The sequence below is a fragment of the Gorilla gorilla genome, chromosome 13 (assembly GCF_029281585.2).
Source record: "Gorilla gorilla gorilla isolate KB3781 chromosome 13, NHGRI_mGorGor1-v2.1_pri, whole genome shotgun sequence".
Classification (NCBI taxonomy): Eukaryota; Metazoa; Chordata; class Mammalia; order Primates; family Hominidae; genus Gorilla; species Gorilla gorilla.
Genome location: NC_073237.2, coordinates 92,696,674 through 92,713,635, shown reverse-complemented (window position 1 = coordinate 92,713,635; position 16,962 = coordinate 92,696,674). Strand labels below are relative to the sequence as shown.

General features: G+C 43.8%; 1 protein-coding gene and 1 non-coding gene across 3 annotated transcripts in view; both read left to right on the top strand.

Moving 5' to 3' along the window:
• The window catches only part of HSD17B3 (hydroxysteroid 17-beta dehydrogenase 3), a 71,266-nt gene that overhangs the window by 40,111 nt on the left and 14,193 nt on the right, over positions 1-16,962 (top strand). Inside the window, exons 3-6 of one of the 2 annotated variants that reach the window (XM_004048304.5) lie at positions 11,510-11,585; positions 13,544-13,651; positions 14,976-15,043; positions 16,674-16,709. In XM_004048304.5, coding sequence (XP_004048352.4) covers positions 11,510-11,585; positions 13,544-13,651; positions 14,976-15,043; positions 16,674-16,709 — 288 coding nt within the window. The remainder of the gene's footprint in view (positions 1-11,509; positions 11,586-13,543; positions 13,652-14,975; positions 15,044-16,673; positions 16,710-16,962) is intronic. The other variant, XM_019033153.4, reaches the window with a different exon arrangement.
• On the top strand, positions 10,160-10,263 carry LOC115935966 (U6 spliceosomal RNA). The gene has a single exon (XR_004071549.1). It is a non-coding gene; the product is annotated as a U6 spliceosomal RNA (small nuclear RNA).

Sequence of the window (16,962 nt, the reverse complement as noted above, 5' to 3'; positions counted from 1 at the left end):
CTAGGTGAAACAAAGTCCTTTGGTCACTTTCAGATGCAAACATGGTTTCACTTCGTAGTTACAGTGCCAGTCATCTGCAGTAGTCCAAGTGCTGAACCTGTGATGAAAGTTACATCTCCCCTCCCCACAGCTAGGACCTGCTTTGGACACCACTGCCATCGGAAGACAGTGCCATGGTGTTTTCTCTCTTTCCTGGCCTAGCAGTTCTCCATTCTGTCATTGCTAACTGAAATGTCAGAACCTGCCCAAGTCTGAGGAGCAGGGAGATGGGAGAGCACAGGAGGGAGGACAAAGAAGAGGCATTGGGCAGGTCTGCGTGTCTCCCTCTCTGGGTCTGGTGACTGACACTGACTCTTTCCCTGTGGGGCCCTTTTGTGGGTTCTCCCCGTGGGGGTGCCGCTCACTGCTCTACAGGACCTTGGCCCTGGCGAATGCACCCCACCCTGCATCAGCCTCCTCAGGCCCTGCCACCCAGCACTCTGCCTCCAACTTTGCTTCCCCCAAGGTCTCTGTGCTTTGAGATAGAAGTTTTGGGCCAAGTGCAGTGGCTCATGCATGTAATCCCAGCACTTTGGGAGGCCAAGGCGGGCGGATCACCTGAGGTCAGCAGTTAGAGACCAGCCTGGCAACACGGCGAAACCCCATCTCCACTAAAAATACAAAAATTAGCCGGGCATGGTGGCACATGCCCACGGTCCCAGCTACTCAGGAGGCTGACGCAGGAGAATCCCTTGAACCTGGGAGGCTGAGGTTGCAGTGAGCCAAGATCGTGAATAAACACTTACATTTCTACTGCCTGAACCAGGTCTTGGCAGCAGTCCTAGCCCTTGGCAGCAGAAGGCTCCATCGTCAAAGCAGCTGAGGAGCAACAATCTCCTGCTCATTAGATTTTTGAGGGGTCTGGGTCAAAGATCAGTCTACAGTTTGAGCATAATGAGTAAGAAATAAACTTTTGTTGTGTTAAACTGCTGAGATTTCAGTGTTAACTTGTTGCCACAGCATTACCTATCCTATATGAACTAATTTAGGCAAAAAAGGAGAGGGGGAATAAAAAACAAGAGCGCACAGTGGACATAAAACCTGAAACAAGATGGGAAGGGACTACTGCGAGCCCTCTCCTTTACTGTGAGGTGAGAGGCGGGCAATGCTCCCTCCACACCTGACCCGAGGGGGATGGGAGTCACAGTTTGGCAGCAGAGAGAACCAAAGAAATCCTTTTCACACATTCCTCTTAGTTGCTACTCTCTTCACCTTTAAATTTATTGTTTATTTATTTATTTATTGAGATAGAGTCTCACTCTGTCGCCAGGCTGGAGTACAGTGGTGCGATCTCGGCTCACTACAACCTCCACTTCCTGGATTCAAGCGATTTTCTTGCCTCAGCCTCCTGAGTAGCTGAGACTTATAGGCATGTGCCACCATGCCCAGCTAATTTTTGTATTTTTTTAAAGTAAAGATGGCGTTTCACCATGTTGACCAGGATGGTATCGAACTCCTGACCTCATGATCCATCCGCCTCAGCCTCCCAAAGTGCTGAGATTACAGGGGTGAGCCACTGCACCCGGCTTTTTTTTTTTTTTTTTTTTAGAAAGGGTCTTGCTCTGTTACCCAGGTAGGAGTGCAGTGGTGCAATCATAGCACACTGCAGCCTCAACCTCCTGGGCTCAAGGGATCTCTCTGCCTGAGTAGCTGGGACCACAGGCATGTGCCACCATGCCCACATAATTTGTTTTTATTTTTTGTAGAGATGGGGTCCCACTGTGCTATCCAGGCTGGTCTCGAACCCTTGGGCTCAGGCAATCCTCCTGCCTTGGCCCCCCAAAGTGCTGGGACTACGGATGTGGGCCACTGTGCCCAGCCTCCCTCTTTATGTTGTTATCGTTCTTATATGAGTGAGGGGTCCACTGGGGAAGGGCTCAAGAATCACATTCTGGTTCATAGATATTACTTTTTCTGAACAAAACCCGGGCTGCCTTGCCTGGCACAGTAAAGCCAAATATCCACCCTGAGGTTTTGCAGTGAGGGAAAGGAGGGTGATGATTTGCAGGGCACCAACCAAGGAGGATCAGGCAGCTCCTGCTTAAGAGATGACCTCCCTAATGGCTTATAAGCAGGGGTTTTTAAAGGCAGGAGTAGATTTCAGGAAAGTAGATAGGCAAAGTCGTAAATCAATACATAGACGTTATACATTGGTTTGTCTGAAAAAGGCGGGATAACTTGAAGTGGGGGCTTATAAGTCACAGTGGATTCAGCAATTCCCTGGTTTCAATTGGTTAAGGAAGCGAAGCTTTGTCTAAAAACTTGGTGTCAGCAGAAAAAAAATGTTAAGGTCTGGCCTGTGGGCATAACTCTCTCCAGCCCTCAGGAAGAAGTTTGGAACAAAACAGCAGCCATATTCAGTCCTCAGCTGCCCCTTATCTGAGGTCTATGTACGAGTGAACAGTATTTTCCATTTGGTGGGGGGGTCCGGGTTTCTGAAAAACAACTCAGGAACACGTGTCCACATATTATCTTTAGTTTCTGTGGGGAACTGGCATCTTGAGCTAACCTCCGTGGCCATGATGTTAAGCTGTTATTACCTTTCTGCTCATCAGGTGCTCATTTGCCTCTCAGGGCTAGCTAGGGGCCTGGAATTTCCCTTGGAGGGACTAAGATTGTCCTTTATTTCATGCTGGTAAAGGTGGCAGTGGTCAGCGGGCTCCTAAGAGGGGTCCCTGCTCCATCTTATTCTTTTGTGCTGTTTCTGCTCACATTTCGGACACTAAATATGTGGGTTTTTTCTCCTCACACAAACCAATTCTCCAACTCTCTCGACACAACCAGATGTCCTCCAATTCAGTTCATTTCTAACACTACCCAGAGTTAGCCCAGACCCCACAGGTTAAGGGCCCGGTCCCACTAGAGTGCCCACATGCCCTTCAGATTCCAGTTGAAAGTCCCAGGTCTCCTGTACTTCTCATTGACTGGGTATAAATCAGGGACTCCCACAATCCCCTCCTTAGGTTCAAGCCTCTGCTAGAATGGCTCACAGAGCTGAGGAAGGCAGCTTACTTACTGGTACCAGTTTGTTATGAAAGATAAAGCTCAGAAATGGCCAAACCACAGATGCATAGGGCCACGTGTGGGGAAGGGCTGGAGCCTCTGTGCCCTCTCTGTGGGTATCGCCTCCCAGTGCGTCCGTGTGTTCGCAGCCTAGAAGCTCTCTGAAGCCTGTCACTTAAAGGTTTTGATGGAGGTTTTGTTATACATAGGCTTGATTGATGAAATCATTGACCATTTGAGATTAACTCCATCCCCAGCCCCTCTTCCATCCTTGGAACAAAGAGGGTGGTCAGGAGGTAGGGCTGAAGGTTCTAACCCTGCAATCACACAGTTGGTTTCTCCAGCAACCAGACCCCATCCTGAAGCTCTCTAGGGGCCCTCAGCCACCAGTCATCTCGTAAGCATACAATCACCACTAAAGAACTAACTCATGCAGCCAAATACCACCTGTTCCACAAACACCTGTGGAAATAAATTTAAAAAATGCTCATTAATATGCCATCTGCTTCCTGCTGAGACTGCTAATGTTGTATATATGAGAGGCTCTTACAATGCAGTAAGGAACCACAACAATAATGACAACAAAAAGACAATCTCATCACTCTGAAGATTCCAAGAATCTTAGAAACTCTTGTGCCAGGAACTGGGGACCTAGACCAAACATTGTAACAAATATCATCCCTATCAATCAGGAAATTAAAGGGTATTATGAGCTTTGTGCCACGAACAAGGTACAAACATCAAGTATATTCACTGTTATCTTACAATATCACAGTTTTTTTCAAGGTCCTTTCTCTGACATTCTTTTGTGATCTAATGTCTATTGTGTCTTAGCACTCCTGTTGAAACTTGTAATGTAACATCTTATTACATAAATAAGAAATAATTAAGGCTATAAGGAATTTGAATATCCTCTCATACTGGGTTAACAAATATCTGGTAGGGCATTTCGTAAACCTCTAGTTTAGTTTAATAGACAACTATTTATAAGACTGGGTAGCCAACAAAGATTGCATATACATTCCTGAAGGATATACAGGAGCCATTCATAAAAACGGTCTGCTGACTAGGCTACAAAGGAAATTGTGACTGATTCCAAATAGCAAAAGACATACCATTACATTCACTGACTACCATGCAATAAAATTAAAAATAATATTAGAAAACTGTATCCATCCCCACCTATACTCAGAAAGTATTCTCCAGTGTACTTCTAAGATTGCAGAAAAAATAAAAGTGGGTACTCTCATGAATTGCAGCCAAGGTGCTATGCAGATGAAAACTTCCCGCTTTAAATGCATCTATCACAAAATAAGAAAGATTATAAATAGATTTAGCTTCCAAGAAACTCTAGAAAAGGAATAATAAAAAAATCCAAAAGAGATATAAGGAGGAAATTAATAGAGAACAAAAACTGATGATATATAAAACATAGGAAGAATCTGAATTGATCAGTTTAAACCAAACCAACCAAAACCAATTCTTTTTTTTTTTTTTTGAGATGGAGTCTTGCTCTGTCACCCAGGCTGGAGAGCAGTGGCGCAATCTCGGCTCACTGCAAGCTGCGCCTCCTGGGTTCACGCCACTCTCCTGCCTCAGCCTCCCGAGTAGCTGGGACTACAGGCACCCACCACCACACCCGGCCAATTTTTTTTTTTTTTTTGTATTTTTTAGTAGAGACGGGGTTTCACCGTGTTAGCCAGGATGGTCTCGATCTCCTGACCTCATGATCTGCCCGCCTCGGCCTCCCAAAGTGCTGGGATTACAGGCGTGAGCCACTGAGCCTGGCCCAATTCTTTAAAAATGCCAAATAAGAAACAAATCTTTGAAAAATCTTAAATTAAAAAAAAAAAAAAAAAAGAGGCCAGGCTCTGTGGCTGATGCCTGTAATCCCAGCACTTTGCAAGGAGAGGCAGGAGGATCTCTTGAAGCCAGGAGTCTGAGACTAGCCTGTATAATGTAGTGAGACCTCATATATACAAAAATTTAGAAAATTAGCCAGGAATGGTGGCACACATCTGTAATCCCAGCTACTCAGGAGGCTGAGGTGGGAGGATTGCTTGGGCCTGGGAGTTCAAGATTACAGTAAGCTCTGATTGAGCTATTGCACTCCAGCCTGGGTGATGAGTGAGATGCTGTCTAAGGAGGAGGAGAAGAAGAATAAGGAGGAGGAGGAGGAGGAAGAGAATGAGGAGGAGAAAAAAAAGAAAGAGAAGGACCAATTTTAAGAACTTAACTACAGAAGAGAAGATTTATTTAAAAAAGAAGAGGAAGAAGAAAAAGAGAGGAAGAAAATACTACTTAAATCTTCGGACCAAGACATTGAAAATCTGGATGAAATAAATAATTTTCTGCGAAAATATAAAAACACCAAGAGATTAGTAGTCATAAAAAAATGAAAAAGGCAGTTATGAAGAGCTACGGCTGAACAAAATGTCCAGACATTTTTACAATATTACCAAATCCTCAAGGAATAAGAAAAAGCCCCCCCATATTTCTAGGATGATTAACTAGTTTGATTTTTCTGTGCTTGGAGGGTTCCTTGGATGTGTAACCACCCTATGGGTTCATTTTGCCTGCTGCCTAATAGAGCTGATTTATCAAGACAGCAGAACTGCAATAGAGAAAGAGCTTAATTCATGCAGAGCCGGCTGTGTGGGAGACCACAGGAGTGACTGGCAGGTCTAGGTGGTGCCATCAGTCATCAGAAATGTAAAAAACCTGAAAAGACATCTCGAAAGGTCAATGCTGGTTTCTACAATAGTGATATTGTCTGCAAGAGTAACTGGGGAAAGTTGCCTATCTCATGACCTCCGATATAATGATCGGTAATCCTTTATGTCTATGCCTTAGCAGAATTCAGGGTCCTCTCCTCTCCCTAGCCTGGTGGCCCTTCATTAGCTTTACCAAGGTGATTGAGTTTTGGGAACGGGTTATTATAATTTAAATTATAAACTAAGTCTCTCCCAAAGTTAGGTTGGCCCAAACCCAAGAATAATTAAGGACAATTTGAAAGCTTAAGGGCAAGACAAGGGGCTGGTTAGATCAGATCCCTTTCACTGCCATAATTTTCTCACTGTTACAATTTTTGCAAAGGTGATTTCAGATGTGGGACTTTCAGTTTTAAAACTGGGAAGCTCCTGGGACAAGTTGATACCACACATGTTTTATAAATTATCTAGACAGATTAGCATGACTTGGATACCAAAATGGGACAAGGATAGCATCAGAGAAGTATGATCCAATTTAAATATTTGCAAACTGAATCCAGCAGTTTATTAAAAAAGCAATTCGGAAAAAAGGAACAGATGTAAATGTTCTTAAATTGATAAAGAATATCTACCAGAAGTGACAGGAAAGCTCATGCTTGCATCCTGAGAAACACTGTAAGTGTTCTCAGGACAGTAAGGAGCAAGGCAAGTATGTGTGCTGTTACTGCAACTGCTTAACATTGTATAGGAGGTGTCTGCCAAGATCATGAGGCCAAAAAATATGCAAATATTAGAAAGAAAGAGACAAAACTGTACTCTTTGTAGAGAATACTATTGTCTATGGTGAAAACCAAATACTGATGAACAGACTATCAGAACAAATAAAAAATTCTGCGAGGTGGCTGCGTAAAGAGCTCTCATTCACAATTAATAACAAATTGAATATATAGAAAAATAAGTAACACAATTGAGGGCTTCTTATGTGACAGATTCTCTGCTACACACTTTTTTTTTTTCTTTTGAGATGGAGTCTTGTTCTGTCGCCCAGGCTGGAGTGCAATGGCGTGATCTCGGCTCACTGCAAGCTCAGCCTCCTGGGTTCAAGTAATTCTCCTGCCTCAGCCCCCTGAGTAGCTGGGGCTACAGGCATGCGCCACCGTGCCCGGCTAATTTTTATATTTTTAGTAGAGACAGGGTTTCACCATGTTGGTCAGGCTGGTCTCGAACTCCTGACCTCATGATCCGCCCACCTCGGCCTCCCAAAGTGCTGGGATTACAGGCATGAGCCAATGTGCCTGGCCACGCCACACACTTTTGAATGTATTCCCTTCTATGATCCCCACAACAACTGACTTGCGCTGACGGAAATAAGTGGTAGAGACAGGAATTGAACCTACCTATTGAATCCTGAAGTGTCTTCTATCCAAAATAATTCAGGTCACCATGGCAGTGAATAAACATAAGATCCTGGTGGCAGGAACAACTCATTGTCCACCCAGATGCCTACTCTCTCTTCCGTAGGGTGGAGTTGCAGCTGGTAAATGGCTCCCAGCAGGGCGCTTCCCAGGCTCCTTGACATCTGTGTGAAGCCATGCGACTCATTCTGCAAATGAAAGCAAGCAGAAAGGATGCGGGTCACTTCTTGATCAAGGTGGTTAACAGAGGGGCATATCTTCTCCACCGTCTCTCAATCCTGGCACTAGCTGGATGGCAAAGCCCAGGGCAATCTTAGAGACCCGGCGGTAAAGATGACAAACCCTCTCTCAGCTTTGGGTCTTGAATGGGTTCCCAAATGTGAAATAGGGTCTGCTACATAAGACAGAAACAGACTTCCTTTGTGTTAAACTGCTGAAATTACAGAGTTATTTGTTACAGCAACTAATGTTATCCTAATTAACACAAACCTAACAAGAAATGTCCAGGATTTACATGAAAAAACTTCTAAATGTTTAGAAGACTATATGAGATTTGAAAAAAAATGGATACTATAATATACTTATGGGTAAGACAACTGATTCCTGCAAAGATATAAATTTTTCCCTAAATATCCCTACCTCAATACTTGTCTAGACAATTTTCTCATTTATTTGGAAGATTAAACAAGATGAAATAAAATTTTGAAAGAGAATAATAAATGGTAGGGGCTTCCTTAACATTGTATAGGAGGGGTCAGCTAAGATAATGAGGCCAAAAATATGCAAATATTGGAAAGTTATCAAAGGCTAATATAAGATTATGATTAAATCAGGAGTGGCTCTGGTGTGGAGATTGATAAATAGGTCAGTGGAACAGTAATGATAGACCAGAAACAGTCTCAGGCACACATGAGAATTGAGCAAATGACTAAGTCAACATTTTAAATTAGGAATGAATGGACAAAGTGGAGAATGTTGTTGAGACAATTAGGCACCCAATTTGAAAAACATATTGTGGAATAATTTCAACCTCATACCATTCTCAGAAATAAACAATTACCTTGAAGGTAAGGAAAATCAAAAAGAACATATAAAACAAAGAAGACATTCACAAATTTGATAATATTACAAGTAGTATATAGTGTATGACAAGGGCACCAGAAACAAAGTAGAAAATACTTGCTATGTACATGGCAGGCAAATCATCAATAGCTGGGATATATACAACTTCCACAAATTGATACGAAAATGATAAGTTACTCCATAGAAGAATGGGCAAGGGGTATGTACTGGTAATTCACACATAACATAGCAAATGATGCTCAGCCCCACTGATAATTGGATAACAATAAAGGGGCCGGGTGGGGTGGCTCACCCCTGTAATCCTGGCACTTTGGGAGGCCGAGGCAGGAAGATTATTTGAGCCCAGGAGTTCAAGACCAGCCTGGCCAACATAGTGAGACCTCATTTCTACAAAAAATAAAGAATTAGCTGGGCATGATGGCACGCATCTGTAGTCCCACATAGTCCTATACAGTATATAGGAATTAGTTTACTCATATATACTAAGAGCTATGTAGAAGGGCTTGCACTGTAGCAAGAGTGGTAATAGGAAAACTTGAAAACACCCTAAGTGCTCATTCAAAGGTGAACTCTAGAATACCATGGAGCAAATAGAAAAGAATGAAGTGGTTCTTCGTGGACTGCTACGGAAATAGATACGATTCTTAGAGATAAAATACGTCATTAAGTTAAAAAGAATATTGCAGGACACTGCTTATAATGTCATTTATATAGGATAAAAATAAATAAAACCCACAAAACAAACCTTTATTTCTATATGTGCCTATATATGCCCGTAAATGTAGAGATAGTTAGAGAAGGCTCAACAACAAACTAAAGGTGGTGGGAGCCTAGGGGTGGGCGGGGAAATGGGCAGGGGCAGACTTGGAGACATTTGTTTCCTTGACATTGTTGGAATCTTCTACAATGAGGATGTATTTGTGCACATAATAGTATAATTTAATAAATACAAATAGAAAAAGATGAAAATCCTGAGGCTTCCACCCCAGAGATTTTTATCGGGATGGTGTATTATTTCGTTCTTGCACTGCAATAAAGAAATACCTGAGATTGGGTAATTTATAAAGAAAAGAGGTTTAATTGGCTCACAGTTCCGCAGGCTTGTACAGGAAGGATGATGCTGGCATTTGCTCGGCTTCGGAGGCCTCAGGAAACTTACAAACATGGCGGAAGGCAAAGTGGGAGCGAGCACTTCTCATGCCTGGAGCAGCAGGAAGAAAAGGGGGAGGTGCCACACACTACTAAACCACCAGATCCGGAGATGACTCACTCTTACCACGACAGCACCTGGGGGATGGTGTTAATCCATGAGAAATGGCCCCCACGATCCAATCACCTCCCACCAGGCCCCACCTCCAACATTGGGGATTACAATTTGACATGAGATCCAAACCATATCAGACGGTTTGGTGGGAATCAGTGTTTTTTTTTTTTTGACCTCTCCTTGGGTGATTCTGAGACCGTGGGCCATAGTGAATTGCTGGCTATTGCAGACTATATATTATAGACCACAATTCATAATTCAGCTTCTTATGTGTTTTCTATAATATGTAACTCTTTTTTTTTGAGACAGTCTTGCTCTGTCACCCAGGCTGGAGTACAGTGGCACGATCTCGGCTCACTGCAACCTCCACCTCCTGGGTTCAAGCGATTCTCCTGCCTCAGCCTCCCAAGTAGCTAGGATCACAGGCGTGTGCCATCACACTCAGTTATTTATTTATTTATTTATTTGTTTATTTTTATTTTTTGTGTTTTTAGTAGAGACAGGGTTTCACCATGTTGGCCAGGCTGGTCTTGAACTCCTGACCTCAAGTGGTCTGCCTGCCTTGGCCTCCCAGAGTGCTGAGATTACAGGTGTGAGCCACCGTGCCCAGCCTATAATACGTAACTTTTTAAAATAACAGTGTAGTGCTTGTTTCTGCAACACATATACTAAAATTGGAACCATACAGAGAACATTAGCATGAGTTCCCAAGGATGACACAGAAATTTGTAAAGTATTCCACATTTTTGTTAAGGTGGTAGATTTTGTTATGTGTATTAAAGAAAATAACAGTATGAATCATTTGACTGAAACCACAGAGACAGATTTCAATAAAGTGGGGCCTTTGTCACTAATTCAAATGTCATCCGTCTCTGTTTAAACGAATGTTGGTTTTTCCTTTCGTCTTCCAGGAAAAACTCTAACTTTTCTCACTGGTAGCAGTTTTAGGTACAGACACATCTCCAGCAGCCTGTGACTCCCCAGCGCTCCACGTTTACGTGTGCCCCGCGGAATCTCTCTGACTGCTCTGTGTGAAGCACGCAGCTCCCCATCCCTTCACGCAGCCCTGTGGAGTCCAGGCGTTATCCACTCTGCAGGGCCGCCCTGCTGATCTCAGGGGACGCGTCCAGCTCTCTACCCTGTGCTCCCCATCCCGTTTTGTCTTCTGTTGGGACTCAGAAAACAGGAAGAAAGGTCTCAGGTCGAGTGAGCCACAGAAGGATGTACTTGTGCATAGGAAGCAGCTCAAAAGTCGGGGCAGATGGCCGGGCATGGTGGCTCAGGTCTGAAATCCCAGCACTTTGGGAGGCTGAGGCAGAGGGATCACATGCGGTCAGGAGTTGGAGACCAGCCTGGCCAACACGCGGAAACCCTGTCTCCACTAAAAATACAAAAATTAGCTGGGCTTGGCGGCGCATGCCTGTAATCCCAGCTACTTGGGAGGCTGAGGCAGGAGAATTGCTTGAACCCTGGAGGTGGAGGTTGCAGTGGGCCGAGATTACACCATTGCACTCCAGCCTGGGCGACAGAGCAAGACTCTATTGCAAAAAAAAAAAAAAAAAAAAAAAGAAATGTTGGGGCAGAGACACTGCTTTTATTGTGGGATGCTGCCCCACCCCCTGCTACATAAGATATAGTATAAAGTCCCCAGTATTTTAAATTCTGATGCATAGCTGAGCCCACGAATTTCAGAGAAGCACTTTCAGTTTGTGGGCCTGGACAAGGAAAGCACTTAGAAAAGTTCCCGGCACACAATAAACACACAACAAGTGTTAACTCCTATCATGATGGCCCTACTAGTTAGCCTGGCCCATTGGGGTTGTGTTGTTCCTAGCCCAGAAAGCTTTGTCACATTCTGCACACTTAAACCCAGGTAAAGCAACCATGTCACCCTGCCAGTATGTGCACAGTCTCAGGACCAAGTCACCTTAACACAAGCCCTCCCTGTCTGCTCATCATCCTTGTCTCTTTTGGTTTTTCACTCCCACTCTCAGCTAGCAAAACGTGGACTCAATGTTGTCCTTATTAGCCGGACGCTGGAAAAACTAGAGGCCATTGCCACAGAGATCGGTGAGTGACCCCCCAAATAAGGGAGATGTGTGTGGAGCCCACCAACCAAGCCTGCTCCCACCATGCCAGTTGATGTACTTGGCATCCCCACATCTGCTCTCAGAGCCTGGGGCACCAGCTCTCCTGGGGAGCCCGGTTACAAAGCAGAGGGCGGGATAGAAGGTGTCAGCTTTAGTGCACGCTGGCTCTGTGGGCTGGGGGAAGCAGGAACTAACTGAGGCACAAATAGGTCCGCTCTGTCCTTTGGGTGGATGCCTTCATTGCTACATCAGCCCTGCTCAACCTTGAGCGGGCTTTCCAATTTTTGTGCAATGATACACTGTTTTCTGAATAAGAAAGAGAGTCAATTCTCAACTAACTATACTATTTCATGGATCAATCACAGCAATGTTTGTTTGCTAAACTAATTCCTGAATTAACTAATTGCTGAATTTTAAAAATAATTACATTTCTACATATGAAAGTGTACAGCATATCCTTGAGCCAGCAGGCTGCCTGGTTGCTTCTGCCACTCCCTTCAAAAGCAAGATCGGTGTTTGGGACTTCCCTTCCCCATGTCTGTGCTCTGCTGTTGGCAGGAGGATGAGGGACAATGCTTACTGGTGTTTGTCAGATTTTATAAACAGTTTTGATCCAGGATCGTCATGTAAGGATGTGGAGGTCGTACACCGTACGACCCTGAGGCAACTTTTATATCATAATGTTTTATTATGATGATTTGCTCTGAAGTGTTCTTTTGTTAATAATGATAATCATATTTCTTTTGGGACCTTTGAATTTTAATAATTATCAATTTAATAATTAACAAACTCTTTAACTCAAAAGGATGAGACTTTAGTTATGGAGACTTGTGAAGACTATGGTGGGCTGTCAGGGGTGAGCCTTGTTTCCCTGGGGGAGATTTGGGACAGGAGATGGGTGTGGGAGGTGTGGGCTATGCAGTCACACTGTGAAGCACAGTGCCCTTGAACCCATGAATTCTGCTTTTGTTCTGTGTCTGGATATCAGAAGTAACTTTGACTAGGACCGAGACATTCTTTAGTGTTTGCCTCACAATGCTGAAATGTGCTTTTTATCATCCTTTTGAAAAGCAAGTAGTGTCTTTGGACTGAAAGCATTGTCCACCCCCAAACTATGCCTCAAGATTGCTTGGCCCACTCCAAAGCAAAGCAGCTCACCAAGCCACTGGTAAACTCTGTAGCTTTCACATCTGACGGAAAACTCCCGCAGAAGGCAAAGTTAACACAGGGTAGTGGGGAGCGCATTGAACGTGGAGTGAACAGAGAGTGGATGGTCTTGGCTACGTCAGTCAGCTTCTCTGAGCCTTCATTTTCTCCTCTGGAAAATGAAAGTCATAATGCCTACTTTAGAAGGTTGTAGGGACAATGACCATAAGACATTGTGTATGTAAATGCTCTGTGAATGCTAAAGCGTTGGACAAATACAAAGAGTTGCTGGGTCTGTGTGGAGGAGACTTGACACTTGTGAGCAGAGGCAGTGTCAGACCTTGCTTTTACAGCTGTCAGTCCGGGGTCTCGAACTTGAGCAAGCAGCAGAGTCCCTCGGAGGTGTGTTAAGCAGGTGGCTGGCTGGGCTCCACCCACAGAGTTTCTGATGCAATAGGTCTGGGGTAGAGCCCGAGAATTTGCATTTCTGACAAGTTTCCCTGTAACCCTGATGCTGCGGTTTGTGGACTCCACTTTGAGAACCGCTGCAGTAAATCTATCTTAATATATATACGTGTCCCTGCAGTAACTCTTAGAGACACGTAGGAACCACCATTCACCAATCTTAGCACCTCCCAACATTTACCCAGAACCATGTCCCATTTTTATTTAGGGCAATGGGCTGTCCTCTTCAATGTTTGCTCACGTAATACAGGAGCACTGGGGGAAACTTCATGGGCGAGGGGGCATTTGGATCCCTGTTGATTAAAAAAACTGTTGTCTCTCATGTAGAGCGGACTACAGGGAGGAGTGTGAAGATTATACAAGCAGATTTTACAAAAGATGACATCTATGAGCCTATTAAAGAAAAACTTGCAGGCTTAGAAATTGGAATTTTAGGTGAGTAAATTGCAAGATGCAAAGCTTGTTGTCATACATCGGTGAAATAACCTGACACTGATGAGTGACATTTGATTATTTCATGGTGATTTATACTCAAACCATGACTGTATTTTAAGCTGTCCCGTTAAGTTGAATATCAAAGCACACTTCTTCTAGACGCATTACTGAATAAAAAAATTTATATATTGGTTTGGAATGTATCAAACATAGATATTTCAACCCCTAACTATATTTTCTTTTCTTTTTTTTTTTTTTTTTTTGAGACGGAGTCTCGCTCTGTCGCCCAGGCTGGAGTGCAGTGGTGTGATCCCGGCTCACTGCAACCTCTCTCTCCCAGGTTCAAGTGATTCTCCTGCCTCAGTCTCCCAAGCAGCTGGGACTACAGGCGCCTGCTACCACGCCCAGCTAATTTTTGTATTTTTAGTAGAGAGGGGGTTTCACCATATTGGCCAGGCTGGTCTCAAACTCCTGACCTCATGATCCACCCGCCTCGGCCTCCCAAAGTGTTGGGATTACAGGTGTGAGCCACTGCACCCGGCCGGACCAACTATATTTTCTAATATTAAAATGAATTTTCTTTTATGGAACTGACGTTGACATTTGGCAGAAAAAGAATCCCAGAAACACTGGCCTAAAGGAATTAGTTTAGCAAACAAACATTGCTGTGATTGATCCATGAAATAGTATAGTTAGTTGAGAATTGACTCTCTTTCTTATTCAGAAAACAAGATAATATTTATTTCTGTAATGATTTATAGACAAGATACTTTATGGCCACGTGCACAGTGCAGTGTTTATGGTATATATAGAAGAAAGTCAAATTGGATTTCTAAACCTTCTGCTGAATTTTAAAAATAATTACATTTTTACATATGAAAGTGTACAGCATATCATTGCAGAAAAATTGGAAAGAATAGACAGGCTAATAAAATAAATATGAATCTCTTAAAATCCCAATATTCTGAGGTAGCATTTTGGTGCACATTTTTCTAATCCTAAACACACATATTTTCAAAACTGGAATTATACGTATATGCTGTTTTGTCATATATTTTTAAAAAACTTACATCATGCATGTTCTCCCATGTAAGCAGCCCAGCCATAGTTTTTAATGACTACACTGCATTCCAACATATGACAACCCCACGATTCATTGAAGGTGTCTCCTATTACTGGACAAAAACTTCCCCCCAGTTTCCTCACCATTATCAAATCATGCTGCGATGAACAACCTTACATGTCAATCTTTTTGTACATGGTTCTTTGGGAAAATCTCCCACCTGATCTTCTGACACATTTTTGTTTTGCTTCTTTCTGCCAGTCAACAATGTCGGAATGCTTCCAAACCTTCTCCCAAGCCATTTCCTGAACGCACCGGATGAAATCCAGGTAGACTTGTGCTCTTCTGTGTATAGATTCCTCTTACCCAGGTTCTGGGTCCCCTGGCTGGGTAATGAGTCAGGCCTGGGAAGGCGTGATGGAAGCATGCATCTGGCCGAAATCCTGGACTGTATGTATTGAGGCCCCCTTTTCTCTTCACCTTAGCACTCCATCCACAGTCAAGAGTACCGCTTTTCACGATATCTCTAGGATATGGACATCTTCCTCCTTCTCTGCACATCAAAACTTACCTGTCCATTGTCCCATGCTTCTGGGGTGCTGCACTCCACTTTATAAAGGGTAATTCTGCCTAACACATTCGCAGCTGTGAACATATATGGGAGAAGACCAGCTCTTTGGCTTTCTCTGTCTTCCCAGGTACTAAGATTTGTTTAACTTTCAGTGTGAGGGAAGTATATGACACAAACTCTATGGCTGGCAGGATTGTAAGTTCAGTAAACTTGGCTCAGACCCATGACTGCCATTGTTGGTTGGGAGTACATTTTTAATGGATTTAACAGTTCTTTTTTTTTCTTTTTGAGATGGAGTCTCCCTCTGTCGCCCAGGCTGGTGTGCGGTAACATGATCCCGGCTCACTGCAACCTCTGCCTCCCGGGTTCAAGCGATTCTCCTGCCTCAGCCTCCTGAGTAGCTGGGACTGCAGGCGCCTGCCACCACGCCCAGCTAATTTTTGTATTTTTAGTAGAGATGGGGTTTCACTATGTTGGTCAGGCTGGTCTCGAACGCCTGACCTCAGGTAATCCACCTGGCTCGGCCTCCCAAAGTGCTGGGATGACAGGCATGAACCACTGTGCCCGGCCGCATTTAACAGTTTTTGAAGGCACAATTTGTTGACCCTTCCTTAGGCCCTGACCTTTGGAGTCATTAGGGCTACACCAATCTGAACAGGCTCTCATGCTTCCATTCCCCACTTCTGCAGGTATCCCATTGTCCTGTGTAAGCCCTGAGTCTGCTGCACTGGGTGATAATGCCAGACTGCTTGGGCGCTGCTGCACATCCTCACCAAACTCCTGAACTCCTCTCTGGACCACACATCTCCTGTGTGGGCTCTGTCTCCCACACTCTGTTTCTGGCACAAATCTACGTCTCTCCATGAAGCAAGTTCCAGGATTGCTCCTCTGCCTGTGTGTGTCTGTGTTTGTGCTAGTGTCTGTGTCCGTCCTCTTGTCCTTTCTCTTTATCTTTGGTGATTCTAGTGGTTTCTTTACCTGCCCTCCATAGCCCAGAACCTCTACCTTATATTATACAACCATTTGTCTTTCTGTTCTCCTAGACTCACATAGGCTAACCCCTCTTCCTCCAGCTGAGAATGGAGTAGCTCCCTTTGAAAAACCGTATTTATATTCCTCCAGGAATATAGTTCCAAGTTTTCCAGGAAACTCTTAATTGACGTCTAGTCAAGAGGACATAGATACAGAATGACAGAATGGGAGTCAGATGTTTCTTGATGCTAGTGCTTGCTTGCTGGAAGGCAGTTATGAGCCTAATTTGCAGGGTGAGTGATGAAACTGTTCAGACACGCACTTTTGCCCACTTCATGGTTCTTTAGCACCAACTACTTTCCAGGAGAATTTCTCTAATCATCCGGCTGATGTGTGGTTGTGATTATTTCTTACAGAGCCTCATCCATTGTAACATCACCTCTGTAGTCAAGGTATGTGATCAATATATGTGCGAAATGCATTAACATGTAGTAACTTGAAATTTGGCAACTCAGGAGAATTGTGCCCATCCACTGTAGAAGCAGGATTCTTTGAAATCGAACCACACTTAGTTGAGAGGCCATGTCGTGGTCTTGTAATTGTCTTGTTCTGTTTTTCATCTAGAAAATACAGTAATGGATTCAACTCTCCCTTGTATCTGAATTCTATTTCTGCTTTCAGTTTTGTCACACGTCGGAACATACT